This window comes from Grampus griseus, assembly GCF_964374135.1.
Source record: "Grampus griseus genome assembly, chromosome: 1".
Taxonomy (NCBI): Eukaryota; Metazoa; Chordata; class Mammalia; order Artiodactyla; family Delphinidae; genus Grampus; species Grampus griseus.
In genome coordinates, this window is record NC_139017.1 from 95,345,356 (window position 1) to 95,367,615 (window position 22,260).

At 34.0% G+C, this 22,260-nt stretch overlaps 1 protein-coding gene across 2 annotated transcripts in view; it reads left to right on the top strand.

Annotated features, from left to right (window-relative positions):
* SASS6 (SAS-6 centriolar assembly protein) overlaps positions 1–22,260 on the top strand; it is a gene marked incomplete at its 5' end in the record, with an annotated part of 51,638 nt that overhangs the window by 26,695 nt on the left and 2,683 nt on the right. For both annotated transcript variants that reach the window (XM_082650764.1, XM_082650765.1), the window contains 7 exons: positions 1,574–1,768; positions 1,900–1,989; positions 2,068–2,247; positions 2,640–2,721; positions 3,420–3,556; positions 5,350–5,478; positions 21,073–21,170. In XM_082650764.1, the coding sequence (XP_082506890.1) occupies positions 1,574–1,768; positions 1,900–1,989; positions 2,068–2,247; positions 2,640–2,721; positions 3,420–3,556; positions 5,350–5,478; positions 21,073–21,170 (911 nt within the window). The remainder of the gene's footprint in view (positions 1–1,573; positions 1,769–1,899; positions 1,990–2,067; positions 2,248–2,639; positions 2,722–3,419; positions 3,557–5,349; positions 5,479–21,072; positions 21,171–22,260) is intronic.

The window sequence follows — 22,260 nt, forward strand, 5'->3', positions numbered from 1 at the left end:
ACATTTCAGCCTGCATAGTACATTGGATAGTGAATACTTCATTATAATGCTACGTGGTTTCTTCTATTTTAGCACTGACACTGGCCAGTGTATATAAACAGTGTGCTTTGTTATGTTGATTTTCATATAATGTAATCAAAATATTTCTTCCAAGCTTTGCATAAGACTTGCAAATTATGAGTCCTGGGAATTTTCTTTTTTAAACTTCTGAGTATTGTTACCTAATTATGTTAAATTAACCTTTTAGAGATTAGTACCCTAAAATTAGTAATTACTACCGTTTATCAGGTATTTACTATGTGCCAGGCAATATGCTAAGTAGTTTATGTAAGGGTTTTTGTGAAGATGAAATTAAATAATTTATGAGGTGTTTTTTCTATTCTACAAATAAGGGACTGAAATTTAAGGAGGTTAAGTAATTCCCAGGGTCACACAGAAGAGCCAGGATTTGTATTCTAAGTCTGCCTGATAGCAGAGTCTGTGTTTCTAAAACCACTATGGTATAATACTATAAAATTATTTTGTAAAGTTTTTGTTAAAACCGAAAACTAATTAGGAATACTACATACTGGGCTTTAGTATAGTATACTGGCAACATTTGGACTGATATTAGCTGATTGAGATGTGATCTAGTATAGATATTTTTAAAAATTATTTTTTAATATTATTTTCATATTTTCCATTATGGTTTATCATAGGTTATTGAATATAGTTCCCTGTGATATACATTAGGACCTCGTTATTTATCTATTTTATACGTAGTAGTTTGTATCTGCTAATCCTAAACTCCTAATTTATAACCAGCCTGCCCCCCAGCTGCCCTTTTGGTAACCATAAGTTTGTTTTCTATGTCTGTGAGTCTGTTTCTGTTTTGTAAATATGTTCATTTGTATCATATTTTGGATTCCACATATAAGTGATATCATATAGTATTTCTTTCTCTTTCTGACTTCACTTAGTATAATAATCTGTTTTTAATTAACAATTATTGTCAGTTAACAATATCTCATGCATGATTCCTTGGCTACCCTTGGAAACAGTTGAAGAACTCAGGCCATATCTCACACTAATGAAATCAGAATCTCTTGGGCATGGTACCAGGCATCAGTAGTTTTTAAAGCTTTCCAGGTGATTTCAATATGCAGACTAGATTGAGAGTCACTGCTTTGGTGGTAGAATGATAGGGCTTTCTTTTCATTTATATATTTTATGTATTTTGAAATTCTGTTATAATGAGCATTTATTACCTAAGTGATTTTTTTTAAACTGTAGATTTCAAGACATCAGAAAATTCTTGTTACTGGTTTTCAAAAGTTCTAGTAATTTATTCATAAATAAGGATTGTTTTATTTTCCCTTGGCATTGCATTAGATACTAGTGTATTTTACAATTATATTTCAGATCTACAAGTTACATGTGCCTTTAGAGAGACCTTCATTTCTTTAAAAGAATACCAGTACTAGAACTTTAAAGTTATTAAAGACAATTTTTCTGTTTTAAATATCTTAATTATAAATTACCGAACCAGCCAACTTTGCTTTTTCATAATGCAACTTTTTTTTTCCTCCTCTAGGAGCTCCAGCGGGCTAAGCAAGAAGTCCTCTCTTTGCGAAGAGAGAATTCTACACTTGATGCTGAGTGCCATGAAAAAGAAAAGCATATTAATCATCTACAAACAAAAGTGGCTGTTTTAGAACAGGAAATCAAGGATAAGGATCAGCTTGTTTTAAGAACAAAAGAAGCATTTGATACAATCCAGGAACAAAAGGTCTGTTTTAAAATTTTCTAAACAAATTGATGGTTTATAAATGATCTATAAATGATCACGTTTATAAATGATACTTTTCCTAAATAAACACAGACTTCCTAATTATTCATGTTTTTAAAAATATGTATCAGGTGGCTTTAGAAGAAAATGGTGAGAAAAATCAGGTACAACTAGGAAAACTTGAAGCTACAATAAAATCATTATCAGCTGAACTTCTTAAGGTTTGTTTTTAAAAACTTAATAGAATATTGATATTTCATTGGATTATGTAGAGATGTACATATAAAGCTCTTTTACAGGCAAATGAAATTATCAAAAAGTTGCAAGGGGATCTGAAGACCTTAATGGGTAAATTGAAACTAAAGAATACAGTAACTATTCAGCAAGAGAAACTCTTGGCTGAGAAGGAAGAAAAATTACAAAAGGAACAAAAAGAATTACAAGATGTTGTACAGTCTCTCCGAATTAAAGAGCAAGAGGTAGTTAATATTTTATATTTTTGCGTGTGTGACTGTTTGCAAAGCATAGTGAATTTCCTCATGTATTTTTAAAACTTCTACTTCGTTATATCAGAGAATAGTTTTGGCTTTTTTCCCCCAAAAGAACGTGACTATAATCAATAGAATTTAATAACCTATTTCAGTTTGAAAAGTTAGTTATCATGACTCAGATACCTTGAGTGTTCATACGTATATATGTGTATGTATATGTGTGTATATATGTAATTATATATTTTATTTCACTGCTGAGCTAATTCCTTTCTTATTTAATAGTAATTAATAGCTGTTAATTATTTAATGAATAGTAATACATTTCTTCAGTCTTTATTTTAGTCTTTATTATGCTTACTATAAGGATTAACATATTTCAGGTATGCAAATTACAAGAACAATTAGAAGCTACAGTTCAAAAACTTGAAGAAAGCAAACAGCTTCTAAAAAATAATGAGAAGTGTAAGTATTTTACCTTTTTATGTAAATGAGGTTTGTAGCTTTATTCTTAACCTGAAATTTTTATTTGAATTCATAAGACTAGGTAAATCAAGGTACTGCTATATACAAATAATCTGCTTTAAATGTACCATCTTAATGTCTTTGCTGTAGTAAATTATATCAACTGTCCTGTAAAACAGTTACCATCATTATTAAAAAAAACCCTATTACATGTGTCAGTAACCCAAAATTAAGTGTTGAAAATATTAACTATAATTTACTATTTAAATTCTTTACTACTACTTGTTATAATTGCTGTGTTTACCTACTGGTAATAGTATGAACTATTTGAAACAAAAATATGAGATTAGGCCTTTAACATTTTCTCAGTTTCTGATACTGATTATGAGAAATAAGAGTTTGAATTTTAAATAAACTGGAAGGTATCATTCTGGAAATGAAAGCCTTTAAAGAGATCCTTGACTAGCAGAAATATGTGCTTCTGATAGTAAAAGAATAAGGAGTCCTATGTGGCAGTTGCTAAAATAAGAATATTTAATGACAAAAATTTAGGTGAACCTATGTTATTCTCCTGTGATATAAGGTAGTTTTAAAAACTTTAAATTAAAAAAGTCAATATAATTTTTAAATATTTAAAATTATTAGAAAAATAAAAATATTCAAAATTCTTTACCTTGTTACTTGTTCTTTTATTTAAGTAATCACATGGTTAAATAAAGAATTAAATGAAAATCAGCTAGTGAGAAAGCAAGATGTATTGGGACCTTCAACCACTCCACCTGTACATTCTAGTAGCAACACCATCAGAAGTGGAATTTCTCCTAACTCTAATGTGGTAAGATTTAAATTAAGATGTTGTGAGTGGTCTTAGTAAATTTTCTAAAACAAACATATTTCCAGATTGTTAGGTGCTGGTACCTAATATGACTAGAGTCCTACAATTTTTAGCACTGAAGTAGAGTTTAAGTTCCATTTGGAAGTGGGACATAAAGGTACACTTATTCTTAACAAAGAGGCTATATTTTAAGGGTACACTTCTTTGTAAGATTTTAATGGACATTGAAATCACTCAGTATTAACTAATGCCAAATGTGCTGAAAAACTGTTAACACACACACAAAGTATTTAGGAGGCCTCAGTAAGGGAGAACAAGGTATGGGCTCAAGTTTGACACTGTAGTGGAGGAGCCTTATCTGAGTTCTATTAGAAGAAAAAGAGAGAAAGAAAAACCCTATTACCAGGCTTGTCAGCTCTAGATTCTGGAAGAAACTCGTTAGAGTTTTTTAGCTCCGAGTACCTGGATCTGGCTTGGTAATATCAGCTAGGTCTAGGGATTGCTGGGAACTGACCTTGCACTCAGAGCGAGGTTTTGGGGTTCTCCTGCTGAACATAAACAATTTCACAGAGTATCAGCATCAGGCAAGGCCACTCTCTGTGATGGATCAAGACAAAAACAAGACCACTTCATAATCATGTCTGAACACAGACAAGAATATGACATTGCCAAACCACAAAAATGGGCAAGTATCCTATCCTGGCTAAAGTGAGTGACTGCTGCTCATTACTAATTATAGCTTCAGCCTTTATACATTCATCCTGCCTTATTAGATAAGATTTATTCAGATACCCTGTCATATAGTTATCCCCGTTTCTTGATAGCATCCAGTCCACAGCAAAGCCCTGTGTTCTTAAACTGTTCCTTAACTCACCTAACACATGACTAAGTCCAATAAATAACTCCCTTTTAACACTGTCTTACTGAGACACCTCTCTTACTAGGTTCTACGTGGTGTTCAGTCTTCCTTGTTGCAAAGAGTGAGTACACCTCTAGATATGTTTCTGGTGGTCTTTGACTGGAGGGCATTGGCAGAGGATTTAAAATGCAAATCCATAATAGAATTTTTAATCTACTCTAGTAAATGAGATAGTACTTGATGTTTAAAGGGAAAGGATTTGTGCTAATTTGGGAAAAGGTGCAGAGTGAAGTGCCTGGTACTGAATTACAAACTTGAAAAAACTTGACAGGTTTAACCTCAATGACTGATGATAAATAGCTGTGTAAAAGGTATTTTTGTCATACAGCCACTTTTGTATATGAGTGCTTATTAAGATTTGTGTTGTAATTGTCCTCTTGTAAAAACAAACTTTTCATGATGTTCGTTAATGGTGGTGTCACTATATTGAAAATTAGTGGCAGAGCAAATTATTTCTAAGAACACAAATACTGTTTTTACTCAATCTGGCAGAAAATTATTTTTATTTATCCCTTATTGGCCTTTTGATCTATGACTACCCCTCAACCCCCTTTTCAGTAATTTGAGGCCTCGAGGGAACCAAGATGGTTCAGAGGTCTTTGTTTTACTTCAGTTCAAAGGCAGGTCCAGTGGTTTTGTTTTGTCTAAGCTTGCAAAGCCACTCTGAAAAGCCCTCTGGGCCAAAGGTATTCCAGCCTCATGATATGTTATATAATGAAGCAGAGTTTTGTAGTGTCATGATAAACAAAATCGGCTTCTGGGATAGTGTCCTTAACTGTTAGTTATTATAACAGATGTTAATGCCTCCTGGATCACCAAATACCATTTAGAACTAATTTCTTATCCTTAACCTTTTTTATGCTTTTATTTTTAGGTTGATAGTAGACTGACTTACCCAACTTGTGGGATTGGTTATCCTGTCTCCTCTGCATTTGCATTCCAGAATACCTTTCCTCATCCTATAGCTGCCAAAAATAGCATCCACCCAGTTTCAGGACCAAAGGTAGCCAATTCTAATACCTTTTTAAAAAAAAAAAAGCAATTTAAATTTTAATTAAAAAATTAATTTATTCTTTGATCAGTTGCTAAGTGTATTAGGTGATGTATTAGATGAATATATTTCTGAATATCTAGTGTATATGCTTATAGGAAATATTATCTACATTATATGATTTTTTTTGAGTTACTATAATTTATAATAACCTAGGTATCAGTATGTTTAAACATTTTTTATTCCTGTTCAGCCTCTCCATTTTTATTCATTCTTCTACTTATATCTTCTAGAACTCTCAAACTTATCTAGGATTACTGACTTCATACTGCTGGCATATTAGCTGTGGTGGCATTTTGGATCCCATTGTCAGAATTTAAGGGTCTGATGGGCAGGGTTATTACAAATTATAAAATGTAGTTTTGGCAACATTATCTCAAATAGCACATGCTTAGCAATCCCTCCAAACCTTGATTTATTTGCGAAGGCTTTTCTCTGCTCACTTGAGTTTTTCATCATTGTTATTACTGTCTTAGTTATATACAGTGTTTTCACATGTATTATAATTCTATTTTCACTGTAATTTAATCCACCCAGATGAGCCAGTGATTCTATTTTCATTCCTAACTTAAGGTCCAAATTGATTTTTTCCTAAATCATGGGGACAAACATTTTTGAAAAGAATATTTTATAAAATGTAGAATTGAGGACTTTGAAACTGCTGTTATAAACGCTTTCTCAAATTAGTTTTGGGCTGCCCTAAAAATAAGTTTGCTTTGTTGCTTAGGCATGTACTTCTTTTTAACCATAACCTTATTAATTACTATTTGGAGCTATTGAGAATTCTCAGTGAAATGAGAATTAAGCCTGAGTTTTTATGCTTAGAATGTTATTATGTAAAGAGTATTTAGTTGCATTTAATTGGCTTTTCTTATATTGCTTATTGAAAATTAGATATGTGTAATCAAAGGAATACTGTTGTTTTAAAATAAATATCAGTATGCTCACGTGTGCTTATGTCTTGATAACAGTTTTTTCTTGAGAATTATTATCAAATTCACAATTGCTTTTTTATTTTAAACAGCTTTCCAGGAATATATATAATGTCCAAAATGAGGACAGGAACTAGTACAGATAATTGCTTAGTTGGTAGGACTAAATATGACTTATAAGATTACCTTTCTTATAGCTCTTCTGAAATCAGAGGAATCATTTTAACAATCCTGTTCTTAAATACTGACTCAAGACTTTCAGTGTCTCCTATATTATTGATCTCCATCTTCTTTTGATATGCATCCCTAATAACAACAACAACCAAAAAACCCTAATACACTTTGAGTTTGAATCTCTGATACATGAATATTTATTTATTTGTGAATTGAATGCATATACTACTCAATTATAATGGTTAAAAACATGGAATCTGTTGTTAGAGTTTAAATCCTGCCTCTGTCAGTATGAAGTTGGGCAAGCCAGTAACAAACAAAAAACAATATCCAACTGTTTTGTTTCAGTTTCTCCATTTGTAAAGTGGAGCAATAATTTTATCTATCTTACTGGATTTTTGTGATAATTAAAATGAGCAGCTGCATTTGCTTAGAATAGTTCCTGGTACATAAGTGCTTCATTAATGTTATCTGTTATTATTAATAGTAAAATGTATTCCAAAATAGAAATTAAAGAATGAGATTAAAAAATATATATAAATCAAAGTTAAAAGATTTTCTTCTCATACCCCAATGGGCGGTTGTAATCACTGCCTGCTATGGAGACCACTAATCTAGGTAGTCTTGTGCTAGCAGCTATGGCGATTAAAACATGTTCCTTTTAGTTGCGGTAAAAAAAAAAATTAAATTATTTAATGACATTGAATCTGTGATATACCTAATTTCTTAAAATGTTACTGTCAAGATTTAGTACATTCAAGTAGTTGTTTAACTGTGAGGATGTAGAATAACATGAGTTAAATTAAGAAAGAAACAAAATCATGCTGAAGGAAATACATAGGAGTGTTTTAAAAGATTGTGCCATGCTGACAAATAGAAAGATCACTTGATACTTTTAAAGCAAAATAGACAAAATAACTTGTTTCTTCACTTTTATTTTTGAAGACAGTAATCTCTAAGGATTCATTCTTTTGGTATATATTTAATGAATGTCTGCTATGGCTAGACATTGTTCTAGTTGCAAGAGGTATAACAATGAACAAGACAAAGTACAGTTTGTGGTAAAACACATTATGATGGTAAACTGTAGTATCTTTCAGACTAACCTGTTATTAAAGAGGAGGTGTTATTTGATGTCAAAGAAAGTACTTGTGACAGAATCTCTTAAAAACTTTAGAATATCTGATTCTGATTCTTTTTGTGTGGCATAAATTCACAAAGTCAAACATGATCAGATTTCATCCTGGAGATTATGCAGTAGGTGAGGGATTTTCTGCAGTAAGAAAGGAACTGAGATCAGATGATTGATTAATTTTTGATAGTGTTTAGCCCACAGTGTTTATTCAGAGACAGATTTTTTTCTAGGGATAGCATTTCTCAGTTTGCTTAACCATCTCATTCCACAGATGGTTCTAAATTAATTTTTATTTCTTTTGTATTAACTATTTAAAAAATAGATAAAAATATATAAGCATGGGAAGCTCCCAAATATTTAAGAGGATGTATTGTCTAAATGTACCTCCTGTGGTCCCTAGTCTCCTCCTCAGAGAAGAAATCCGGGGAGTTTTTTGTGATATATTCGAAAAATACTTAAAATATATATAAGGATATATGTATATGTCTGTATGTTTGTATACATGAGTGTTGGTATAGATAAGCATAAATAGTACGTGCCCACTGTTCTACACCTTGCTTTTTTCGTTTAACAGTATTATCATGGTACAGGTCCATTTTCATGTATTAGAATGTAAGTTTTTCCTTGCGTGTTTGTTTTTAATAACTTAGAAGTATTCCAGTATATAGATGTACGATAATTTAATAGTGCTCTGTTAATGGATGATTAAGTTGTTTTCAATCTAGATAGTCATACATGTTTCAGTAGTTACCTTTGTATATACTTCTTTGTGTCTGTACAAATAGATTTGTAGGATAAATTCTTTTTTAATTAATTTTTATTGGAGTATAGTTGCTTTACAACGCTGTGTTAGTTTCTGCTGTGCAGCAAAGTAAATCAGTTGTATGTATACATATATCCACTTGTTTTTTAGATTTCCTTCCCATTTAGGTCACTACAGAGCATTGAGCAGAGTACCCTGTGCTATACAGTAGGTTCTCATTAGTTATCTATTTTATACATAAGAGTATATATGTGTCAATCGCAATCTCCCAGTTCATCCCACCCCCTCTTCCCCGCTTGGTAACCATAAGTTTGTTCTCTACATCTGTGACTCTTTCTGCTTTGCAAATAAGCTCATCTGTACCATTTTTCTAGATTCCACATATAAGGGATATTATACGATATTTGTTTTTCTCTTTCTGACTTACTTCACTCTGTATGACATTCTCTACATCAGTCCATGTCTCTGCAAATGGCACAATTTCGTTTTTATGGCTGACTAATATTCCATTGTATATATGTTCCACATCTTTATCCATTCCTCTGTCAGTGGACATTTAGGTTGCTTCCATGTCCTGGCTGTTGTAAATAGTGCTGCAGTGAACATTGGGGTGCATGCATCCTTTTGAATTCTGGTTTTCTCTGGTTATATGTCTAGGAGTGGAATTGCTGGGTCATATGGTAGCTCTATTTTTAGTTTTTTAATGAACCTCCATACTGTTCTCCATAGTGGCTGTACCAATTTACATTCCCACCAACAGTGTTGGAGGGTTCCCTTTTCTCCACACCTTCTCCAGCATTTATTGTTTGTAGATTTTTTGATGATGGCCATTCTGACCAGTATGAGGTGATAGTAGTTTTGATTTGCATTTCTCTAATAATTAGTGATGTTGAGCATCTTTTCAAGTGTTTGTTGGCCATCTGTATGTCTTTGGAGAAATGTGTTTAGGTCTTCTGCCCATTTTTTGATTGGGTTGTTTCTTTTTTTGATATTGAGCTGCATGAGCTGTTTGTGTATTTTGGAAATTAGCCCCTTGTCAGTTGGCTTTGTTTGCAAGTATTTTCTCCCATTCTGTGGGTTGTCTTTTCGTTTTGTTTATGGCTTTCTTTGCCGTGCAAAAGCTTTTAAGTTTCATTAGGTCCCATTTGTTTATTTTTGCTTTTATTTTCATTACTCTAGGTGGTGGATCAAAAAAGATCTTGCTGTGATTGATGTCAAGGAGTGTTCTACCTATATTTTCCTCTAAGAGTTTTATAGTATCCAGTCTTACATTTAGGTCCTTAATCCATTTTGAGTTTAATTTTGTGTGTGGTGTTAGGGAGTGTTCTAATTTCATTCTTCTACATGTAGCTGTCCAGTTTTCCCAGCACCATTTATTGAAGAGACTCTCTTTTCTCCATTATATATTCTTGCCTCCTTTGTCATAGGTTAGGTGGCCCTAGGTGCATGGGTTCATCTCTGTTCTATGGATCTATATTTCTGTTTTGGGGCCAGTACTATACTGTTTGATGACTGTAGCTTCAGAGTATAGTCTGAAGTCGGGGAGCCTGATTCCTCCAGCTCTGTTCTTTCTCAAGATTGCTGTGGCTGTTTGGGGTCTTTTGTTTTTCCATACAAATTGTAAAAGTTTTTGTTCTAGTTTTGTGAAAAATGCCCTTGGTAATTTGATAGAGATTGCATTGAGTCTGTACGTTGCTGTGGGTAATATAGTCATTTTCACAATATTGATTCTTCCAATCCAAGAACATGTTATATCTCTCCATCTGTTTGTGTCATCTTTGATTTCTTTCATCAGTATCTTATAGTTTTCTGAGTATAGGTCTTTGGCTCCTTATAGGTTTATTCCTAGGTGTTTTATTCTTTTTGATGTGATGGTAAATGGGATTGTTTCCTTAATCTCTCTTTCTGATCTTTCATTGTTAGTGTATAGGAATGCAAGAGATTCCTTTGCATTAATTTTTGTATCCTGCAACTTTATCAAATTCATTGATTAGCTCTAGTAGTTTTCTGGTAGCATCTTTAGGATTTTCTATGTATAGTATCATGTCATCTGCAAACGGTGACAGTTTTACTTCTTGTTTTCCAGTATGGATTCCTTTTATTTCTTTTTCTTCTCTGATTGCTGTGGCTAAAACTTCCAAAACTGTGTTGAATAATAGTAGTGAGAGTGGACATCCTTGTCTTATTCCTGATCTTAGAGGAGATGCTTTCAGTTTTTCACCATTGAGAATGATATTTGCTGTGGGTTTGTTGTATATGGCCTTTATTATGTTGAGGTAGGTTCTCTCTAAGCCCGCTTCCTGGGGAGTTTTTATCATAAGTGGGTGTTGAATTTTGTCAAAAGCTTTTTCTGCATCTGTTGAGATGATCATATGGTTTTTATTCTTCAATTTGTTAATATGGTGTATCACATTGATTTGTGTATATTGAAGAATCCTTGCATCCCTGGGATAAATCCCACTTGATCATGGTGTATGATCCTTTTAATGTGTTGTTGGATTCAGTTTGCTAGTATTTTGTTGAGGACTTTTGTGTCTGTGATCATCAGTGATATTGGCCTGTAATTTTGTGTGTGTGATGTCTTTGTCTGGTTTTGGTATCAGGTGATGGTGGCCTCGTAGAATGAGCTTGGGAGTGTTCCTTCCTCCCCAATTTTTTGGAAGAGTTTTAGAAGGGTAGGTGTTAACTCTTCTCTAAATGTTTGATAGAAATCACCTGTGAAGCCATCTGGCCATGGACGTTTGTTTGTTGGAAGATTTTTAATCACAGTTTCAATTTCACTACTTGCTATTGGTCTGTTCATATTTTCTATTTCTTCCTGTTTCATACTTAGAAGGTTGTATCTTTCTAAGAATTTGTCCATTTCTTCTAGGTTGTCCATTTTATTGGCGTGTAGTTGCTTGTAGTAATCTCTTATGATCCTTTGTATTTCTGTGGTGTCCATTGCAACTTCTCCCTTTTCATTTCTAATTTTATTGATTTGGATTCTCTCCCTTTTTTTCTTGTTGAGTCTGGCTAAAGGTTTATCAGTTTTGTTTACCTTCTCAAAGAACCAGCTTTTAGCTTCATTGATCTTTGCTATTGTTTTCTTTGTCTCTATTTCATTTATTTCTACTCTGATCTTTGTGATTTCTCTCCTTCTGCTAACTTTGGGTTTTGTTTGTTCTTCTTTAGTCACTTTAGGTGTAAGGATAGGTTGTTTATTTGAGATTTTTCTTGTTTCTTGAGGTAAGATATATTGCTATAAACTTCCCTCTTAGAACTGCTTTTGCTGCGTCCCATAGGTTTTGGATTGTCATGTTTTCATTGTCATTTGTCTCTAGGTATATTTTTATTTCCTCTTTGATTTCTTCAGTGATCCATTGATTATTTAGTAATGTATTGTTTAGCCTCCATGTGTTTGTGTTTTTTACACTTTTCTTCCCTATAATTGATATCTAATTTCATAGCGTTGTGGTCGGAAAACATGCTTGATATGATCTCAATTTTCTTAAATTTACCGAGGCTTGATTTGTGACCCATGATGTGATCTATCCTGAAGAATGTTCCGTGTGCACTTGAGAAGAAAGTGTATTCTGCTGCTTTTGGATGGAGTGTCCTATAAATATCCATTAAGTCTATCTGTTGTAATGTGTCATTTAAGGCTTGTGTTTCCTTATTAATTTTCCGTTTGGATGATCTATCTATTGGTGTAAGTGTGGTGTTAAAGTCCCCCACTGTTATTGTGTTACTGTAGATTTCCCCATTTATGGCTGTTAGCATTTGCCTTATGTATTGAGGTGTACCTGTGTTGGGTGTGTATGTATTTACTGTAGGACAAATTCTTAAAAGGAACTGGGTCAGAGACATTTTGCCTATCTAGTGACTGATGTTAATCAGCATTTCCCTGATTATTAAGTGAGGAACATCTTTTTGTGTATCTATGGATTATGTTTACTCTTCTGTATAATTTCTCTTTATTTCTTTTATTCATTTTCTGTTTGGGATGTTTAACCCCTGTAAGATGACATCGTAAGTGTTCTTTATATATTCTGAACATTCACTGGTCTGCTATTGATTTTATATGTTAACTGTTATTTCCCAATTTTGGAATTATCTTTTTACTCTTTTTAAGGTGCCTTTTGAAAAAATTTAAAACTTTATTATAGTACATACATGCAATCCTCCCATGCTTAAGTCTACAGTTCAGTAATTTCAGTCAGTTTATAGAGTTGTGAAACCATCATGATGGTCCAGTTTTGAGCATTTACGTTTCCCCAAAATGTTCCTTAGTGCTTTTTTGCAGTTAATCCACACTCTTTTTTTTTTTTTTTTTTTTTTTTGTGGTATGTGGGCCTCTCACTGTTGTGGCCTCTCCCGCTGTGGAGCACAGGCTCCGGCCGCGCAGGCCCAACGGCCACGGCTCACAGGCCCAGCTGCTCTGCGGCGTGTGGGACCCTCCCAGACCAGGGCACAAACCCATGTCCCCTGCATCGGCAGGCGGACTCCCAACCACTGCGCCACCAGGGAAGCCAATCCACACTCTTGCCCCCAGCCCTAGGCAACTACTGATCTGCTTTCTGTCTCTATAAATTTGCCTTTCTGCATTTCAGATGAATAGAGTCATACATTATGTCTGCTTTCACTCAGCATGTCTTTTTTGTGCTTTTTCCAGGTGGTAGTGTGTATCAGTAGTTCATTCTTTTAATTGCTCAGTAGTATTTCGTTGTATGGATATACCACAACTTGCTTATCCATACATTCATCAATTGATGAACATTCGGGTTATTTTCAGCTTTTGGGTATTACAAATAAAGCTATGAACATTTGGGTACAAGTCTTTGTATTTCTCTGGGGTGAGTACCTAGGAATGGATTGGCTGTCAATATATATTTGATTTTTAAGAACCTACCACACTTTTCCAAAGTGGTTGTGCCATTTACCACTAGCAGTCTGAGAGTTCAAGTTCTGTATGCTTATCAACACTTGATATGGTCAGTTGTTTAATTTCAGGCATTCTAGTAGATGTGTAGAAGTATCTTGTGATTTTAGCATGCATTTCCCTAAAAGCTAATGAGGTTGAGAGCAGTTTTTTATGTGTGTGTTTGACATCAGTATATCTGCTTTGGTGAAATATCTATTTGAATCTTTTGCCTGTTTTAAAATTAGGTTGTTTCTCTTGAGTTATGAGTTCTTTAAATATTTTGGATACAAGTCCTTTATCAGATAAATGTTTGCAAATATTTCTTCCAGTCTGTGGCTTCTCTTTTATTTTCTCTTTTGAAGAACAAAAAGTTTTTAATTTGATGAAGTCCAGTTTATCAAATTTTTTTCTTTAGTTGATCATGCTTTTGGAGTTGTATCTAAGAACTCTGTGCAACCACAGGTGGAAAATAAGATCTGTGATCCATTGCGAGCTACTTTTTATGTATAGTATGAGTTTTATGTATGGAATGAGGTAAGGGTCTTGGGTTTTTTTGTTTTGTTTTGGCATGTTGATATCCAGTTCTCTCAGTAACAGTTGTTAAATACTGTTGATTTAGGCAAATTATTTGACCATAAATGTAAGAATTTCTGGACTCTTAATTCTGTTTCATTGATTGTCCGTTCTTGTGCCAATACCACACTGTCATGATTACTGTGACTTAATAATATTAAGTTTTGAAATTGAGTAGTATAAATCCACCAACTCTCTTCTTTTTCAAACTTGTTTTATTATTTTAGATACTTAATATGTCCATATAAATGTTTGGATTCAGCTTGTCAACTTCTACAAAATAGCCTGCTTGAATTTTGATAGGATATATAGAATTTATAGATCAATTTTGGAATAAATGTCATTTTGACAACATTTTATTTTTAAATCCATGAATGTTAATATGCCTCTCCATTTATTTAAGTATCCTTTAATTTCTCTCATCAGTGTTTTACAGTTTTCAATGTCAGATTCTGCATTTCTTTTATTGTTTATTCCTAAGTATTTTACTCATTTGATGCTATTGTGAATGTAATTGTTTGATTAATTACTTTCTCAGAATATTCATTGATGCTGTATACAAATGTAATTGATTTTTGTATATTGACCTTGTATCCTGAAAACTTGCTCTACTCATTTGTTAAACTCATTACTAGTGGTTTTTTAATGCATTGATATGATTGTGTGATTTTTCTCTCATCAGTTAATAGATGTATTATGTTGATTTTCAAATATTGTATAAGCCTTGCATTCTTGGGATAAACTTCACTGATCTAAATGTTAGTCAAATTCAGTTGGTGGATTTTGTTCAGTTCTTCTACATCCTTGTTGACTTTGTATTAGTTAACTGAGAGAGGAGTATCTCCAGTATTGGATATCTCCAATTATTATTATGGGTGTTTCCATTTCTATCAGTTTTCCATTTAATTCTATCATTTTTTTGCCTCACGTATTTTGAAGCTCTTTTGTTCAGTGCATACACCTTTATAATTGTTATGTCCTCCTGGTTGCTTGACCCTTTGATCATTATGTAATTTCCTCTTTCATTTTTGGTAATTTTTCATGCTCTGAAGTCTACTTTGTTCGATATGAATATAGCTACTCAGGTTTTCTTTCGAGTGGTGTTTCCATGGAGTATCTTTTTCCAACCTTTTTCTTTAAACTTGTGTATATCCTATTTAAAATGGTTTTCAGGTAAAGGGCATATTTAGTTTGTTCCCTCTATTTTTCATTCCTTTGTTTCCCCTTTCTTGAATTCATTTTTGGACTATTTGCACATTTTAAAAATATTCCTTTTTAGTTCTTCTGGTGTGTTTTTTATTATATCTCTTTGTACACTTTTTTTTTTTAGTGGTTGCTCCAGGCATCATAATAAATATAGTTAGCTTTTCACAGTATGTATAGAATTAATATTTTACCACTTCAAGTGGAATATAAATACCTTACTACCATGTATAGTCCCTTTACCTTTACCCCTTTGTTTTGGTGTGTCATATGTATTACAGCTATACACTGGAAACTATCAGACAGTGCTGTAATTTTTACTATTAACCAATATACATATGTATAAAACACTTGAGTGGAGAAGCATGGTCCATTATATTTATCCCTGTTTACCATTTCTGTTGCTCTTCCTTTATTCCTGGTATTCCATGTTTTCCATGATATCACTTCCCTGAATAATAGAATATTATTTAGCTTTTGTTTTAGAGGAGGTTTTCTGGCAAAGAAGTTTCTTTGTTTTTCTTCATCTTGGAAACACGCTTCTTTCACCTTCATTCCTGAATGATATTTTCTCTGGACATAGAATAATGTATTTATAGTTTTTTTTCCTTAAGCACTTTAAAAATATTCTACTTCCCTCAGACTTCCATGATTTCTGATGAGAAATCAGCAGTAAATTCCAACTGTTGTTCAACTATATATAATGCATCCTTTTTCTCAGGCTGCTTTCAAGATTTATTCTTTTCCTTTAGTTTTCAGGAGTCTGATGATGTGTCTAGGCATGAATTTATTTGTATCCTTTTTGGGATTTGCTAGGTTTCTTGAATCTCTAAGTTGATACCTTTTACCAAATTTTGGAAGTGTTCAACCATTATTTCTTTTCTTTTTTTTTTTTGCGGTACGCGGGCCTCTCACTGTTGTGGCCTCTCCCGTTGCAGAGCACAGGCTCCGGACACGCAGGCTCAGCGGCCATGGCTTACGGGCCCAGCCGCTCCACAGCATGTGGGATCTTCCTGGACCGGGTCACGAACCCGTGTCCCCTGCATTGGCAGGCGGACTCTCAACCACTGTGCCACCAGGGAAGCCCAACAACCATTATTTCTTAAAAATGTTTTCTGCCCTACACTCTTCCCCCATCCTTCTGGGACTCAGGCAACATGAATGTTAGACCATGTATGTTTTCCCACAGGTCTATGAGGCTCTCTTCTTCCTTTCTTTTTTCTCTGTTTTTCAGATATGATAATTCCTATTGATTGATCTTACAGTTTAATGCTATAGAGTCCATCCAGTGAATTTTTTCAGTTCTTAAATTTCCATTTGTTTCTTTTTTACATGTCCTATTTTTTTTTTACTGAGACTTTTTCTTTACATTTATTTCAAGAGTATTCACTTCTACTTCTTAGAACATGGTTATAATAGATACTTTTAACTGCCTTTCTGATAATTCCATATCTTTGCCATCTTGGAGTTGACATCTGTTGGCTTGTTTTTTGCCTTGCAGATTAGTTAGATTTTACAGGTTCTTTTTTGAGTGATTTTGGATTCTGTCTGGATCCAATATTGAATATTATGAGACTCTAGATCTTGTTTAAATCCTAAGGAGAATGTGAATTTAAAAAAAATTTTTTAATTAAAAAAATTGTTTTTTGTAGCAAATAGTTTTGTTATGTTCAAATTGCAAATTCTGACTTACTGTTTGTAGGCTGCTGTTTCTGTGTCAGTTCAGTTCTTAAAGAGTTTGCCCGTGTTATTTGGATCTGTCTGTGTGTACACCATCTAGTGCCTGTTCTGTGACCTGGGTGGTGGTTTACTCCATAGTTCAGTTCTCAGAGCCTTTGGTATGGTGACTATGGTCAGATCTTGCATGTCCAGCTTAGAATAGAACCCAGTAGTTCATATACAGCTTTTATAGGATCTCTTTCTTGAGTTCCTTTGTCTCTTTGATTTCCCCCCAGATTTCAGAATCCCCTGAGTCCTTCTTCCTGAAAACTGGCTAGAAATCATGGACCTAAATTCCCTTGGTCTAAGACACAGTTCCTGCAGTTGTGTCTGTGTCTGGTGCCAAACGTTGGGAGGACAGAGAGAGAAAAAATATAATGAGAATTTGTATCATGCTTGTGAGACCACAGCACTTCTGGTCAGAGGGTGTGATTGCCCTCTTTCAGAGTTTTAGGTGCCTGCTTGGCCACTGCTGTTATCATCATTACTACCCCTGTAGCTTCTGTTTCCATTGAATTGCCTGAGGGTTGGGGCAGAAGACAACTGTGAAAGAAGGGGGGTTTTCCTCACTCTCTTTGACCCTTAGGAATTTGTTTTTTTCATTTCTCAGAACAGAAAGAAGACTGTACCTTAATATTAATATTGTACTCTGGCTTTCTTAGTGTTTACATGATGTATCACTTTCTTTCCTTTTACTTTTACCAATCTGTGTCTTTATATTTAAACTGGATTTCTTTTAGATATTCTATACCTGACTCTTATATTTTCATCCATTCTGACGTTGTCTTTAACAATTTAAAATTTAATGTATATATTCATACGTTTTATCATCTTGCTGTTTGTATTCTATATATCCCATCTGTTCTTTGTCCCTCTTTTCTACTTTAATCCTGACTTTTCAATTAATTGCTGATTTTATTTTGCATTCTATTTTGTCTCTACTTATTGGCTTTAGTTTTTGTTTGCTCTAGAGTTTACAGTATACATCTTCACCTTATCATAATCTATCTTCAAAATTTTATACTGCTTTCCATATAATGTAAGAACCCTACAGTAATTCCATTTCCTCATTCCTGTCCTGCTAACTACTGTCAAAATTTTACTTCTGCATTTGTTATAAGTCCCACTTTTTTTTAAACAATCAGATATCTTTTCAATAAATTAAACAGAGAGGAAAAAGTCCTTTTACCCATATACTTACTATTTACACAACTCTATTCCTTTATGTAGATCTACATTTTCATCTGGTATCATTTTCCTTTCTCCTGTAATGAAGATTTCTTACAGTGCAGCTCTTTAAGACTTCTTATAGTGCATGTCTGTGGGAAATTCATAAAAATCTCATAACATTTTTATTTTGAATTTATCTTCTCTACATTTAGAATTCTGGGTTGACAAGTTTCTTTTTTCCTTTCAGCATTTTGAAGCCATCATTCCATAGTTGCCTGGATTGAACAGTTTTGGCCTGGCCATTATTTCTTCACTTTTTTATTTTTTAAAACATTTATTTATTTACTTACTTACTTATTTATTTATTGCTGTGTTGGGTCTTCGTTGCTGCGCGTGGGCTTTCTCTAGTTGTGGTGAGCAGGGGCTACTCTTCGTTGCGGTGTGTGGGCTTCTCATTGCAGTGGCTTCTCCTGTTGTGGAGCATGGGCTCTAGGCGCACGGGCTTCAGTAGTTGCGGCACGCAGGCTCAGTAGTTGTGGCTCACAGGCTCTAGAGAGCAGGCTCAGTAGTTGTGGCTCGCAGGCTCTAGAGCACAGGCTCAGTAGTTGTGGCACACGGGCTTTGTTGCTCCGCAGCATGTGGGATCTTCCTGGACCAGGGCTTGAACCCATGTCCCCTGCATTGGCAGGTGGATTCTTAACCACTGCGCCACCAGGGAAGCCCCTCTTCACTTTTTTTATTATCTCCTTTTAGTATTACAGTTACTCATGGTTGATCACATGATATAGTCCCATTGAGTCTGTTCGTTTGCTTCATTGTATATATATTAGATTCTAATGCTTTCTTAAAGTTCACTAATCTTTTCTTCTGCATTGTTTAATTTGCTGTTAATTCTGTCCAGTGAGAACTTTTCATTTTAGATATTTATCATCTCTAGAAGTTCCATTTCATTCTTTTTTTATATCTTGCATTTTTCTCATACTTTTAATTTCCATTACATCCTTGTTCATAGTTATAATTGTTTTAACATGTGCATCCTTATTCTATCATTTGTATCATCTCTGGATCTGTTTCTGTTGAGTGATTTTTCTTGGTATGACGCATGTTTTCCTACTTGTCATTTTTAATAATTTTTTTTAATATTTATTTTATTTATTTATTTTTGGCTGCTTCGGGTCTTAGTTGTGGCACACGGGATCTTTGTTGCGGTGCATGGGCTCCACAGAGTGAGGGCTCTTCGTTGCGGTGCGCGGGCTCTCTAATTGAGGTGCATGGGTTCAGTAGTTGTGGCACATGGGCTTGGTTGCCCCATGGCATGAGATCTTAGTTCCCCGACCAGGGATCAAACCCGCATCCCCTGCATTGGAAGGCAGATTCTTGACCACTGGACCACCAGGGAAGTCCTCTAATAATTTCTGATAGGATGTGGAACATTGTTAATGCTACATTGTTGATTATCTGAATTTTGTTATCTTCCTTTAAAGGGTGGCAGTTATTTAAGTTACTTGTGGATCCCTTGGTCCTTTTTGAGTTTTTTTGTTTTTCTCTTTTTTCCTTTAGCTTTACTAGGATGCATTTAAAGTAGCTTTTACTCAAGGATAGTTCAGCCCTGTTACGAAGCTCCCCACAGAATGCCCTAAATGATTACCAAGGACTGTCCACTTTGTCTCCATGATTATGAACCTTGGAAATTGTTCAGCTTGAAACTCCCATTTTTATTTGCCCAGCATTGTGGAGTTTTACCCTATGCATCTTCCTAGTACTCAGCAAAAACTCAAGGGGATTCATGTGTAGATTTCTGGGGCTTGTTCTCTTTATAGCTCCCTTTTCTTCAGAATTCTGCCTTGCAGCCTCCAGGCACCTCATCCTCCCTGAACTGATTTTAATCTCCTCCATTTAGCAATTATGTTCTTTCTCTGTCCCTATAGTCAGGAAGTACCTCTAATTAAAAAGCTGGGTCAGTTGTAGGGATCACATTTTTCTTAGAGATCACAGTTCTGCCCTACCAGTTGTTCAGTTTTTGGGACCATTCTTTTTGTTTATTTTGTCTGGTTTTCTAATTATTGGTGGCTGGAAACTATATTATGTATTAATATACTCTTTAAATTTTCTTCACTCTTGCATGTTTATTTTTCTATAAGGAATATGAAAATCAGCTTATCTCACTTTTTAAAAATCCTCTTTGTATTTAATGTGATCTGATATCTTTAGAATATTGAACCCTGATAGCCAAGGACAGCAGCATATACCTTTCTCATTTATAATTTTATCCTATTAAGCTAGTATCTCTCCCTATTTTATTATGATTTTTTTTTACCAAAAATAGATATTTATCTTCTCATGCCTTTTTCCTTTTTTCTTTCTTTCTTTTTTTTTTCTTTATGCGAGTCATCATACCTTTTTTCTTTGATTTATTAGTATGGTGACTTACATTTATAGACTTCCTAACATAGAACCCATTCCTGGTATGAAACCCCCTCAGTCATAGTCATTATTACTTTAAATAAACTATTACATACTATATGCTTGATATTTTAGTTTGGACTTTTGTATAGATTCTTGGATTGCTTTTGACTATTTCAGTATTCAAATTCCTAGCACTCATTTAGAATCCTTAAATATGACAGGCTTAAAGTTCGTGAAAAGGGAAGAATTCTCAGAATGCATGAGGTAAATGCATCATCGTGGTATTTGGTTACTTTTAGCATCAATAACATTTAAATGTATTAGTGTTCATGTTTTTGTTTCAAAATAATTAAGATAATTTGTGCTGTTCATCTTGCTGATATGACAGGAACTTTTTTGTCAAGGAGAAATGGATTTTTAAATTAAATCTTCTCAATAAAATGTGCTTGTGTTATATAGCTTGAACTTCTGTGGTCTATATTCATCAGAGAAAAAATTTAACCACCTATCTCCATATAGAACTGTCTCAGTTCTCACTAATTCAGTTACATGTTTTCCCTCTTTACAGGTGCAGTTTAACTTGCAGTTTCCAAAACCAAGTACATCACTAGGAGATGTTCAATCAGGAACAACTGTTAGTATGCCTTGCTCAACTGATAAGGAAAAGTAAGCTCTTGACATAAAATTTAATGTTTGTAATTTTTTTTAATGTTTGTAATTTTGAAAGGGAGTTTTTAATCAGTGTTTGAAAGCTATTATGACCACTTATTTATGTAACGTTTTAAGTTGCTGATCAGTGGGATTTGACTTAGTCCCTTTTAGCTATAAGAAAGAGGTTTCTCACATTTTTTAAAACTGTAGGATAGACGTATAGTAAAATTTAATTTTTTAAAAGGGATTTTCCTACATAAGTGAAGAACACCCTTTCATATATTCTTGGGCAAATAGATAGAAATGTTTTAAATTCCTCAGAGTTGGCTGTTTTGCTTTTGTTTTCCTGTATGGCTGTGTCTGTCTCTAGAAGCTCTTTGTTTTTCTGAGTAATTGCTTCCGGTGTAAAGTAAACTGAGAAATCAGCTGGTTAAACTGTTAGAATTCTGGGGTATATAAGAGTAAAAGGGTTTGTGAGGTTGCCCCCTAGCCAAGCTAACATAAGTAAGCTTTAGTGCCAATTTGTGACTTCTGTTTTGCCTACTCAGAGATTCTTTGCCTATTTTTTCAGATCTTAAGCAGGTTTTATGTACTGAAGTTTGCTGAATCAGTGAGTTGTAGCTAGAGTAAACAACTTATAGATGCAAACTTGTCTCTCTGGGTAGTCTTTGTTTGTAATACTGTTTTCTTATTGTGCCTTTATTTACTTAAAATGTAATCGCTTTAAGGCCTGTCTGCTGGCACTCATTATCATGAGCTGTCACCATCCCCAGTATATTGCAAACTAAAAAATTACTGTCATGGCTCAAAGAGGCTTCTTATTCCAGCTCTCTTCACTCATTGGCTCCTCTAAAATTAGTACCAAGGTGAGTATTAAAATAGTTAATGTTTATGAGCCTCTGTTTTTTAAAAGTGAGAATTCTTTGGTCCTGAAATGTATGTGTTTGTTATATTTAAGCTCATATTTGTTAGTGGCAGAGCACCTAGAATTCATATTAATGGTAGAACACCATGTTGTTTATTTGTTTAACTCCATCATACCACACTAAGAACAATTTTACTTACAGATCATATTTGTGGTACAAAATCAAACATAATCGTGTCC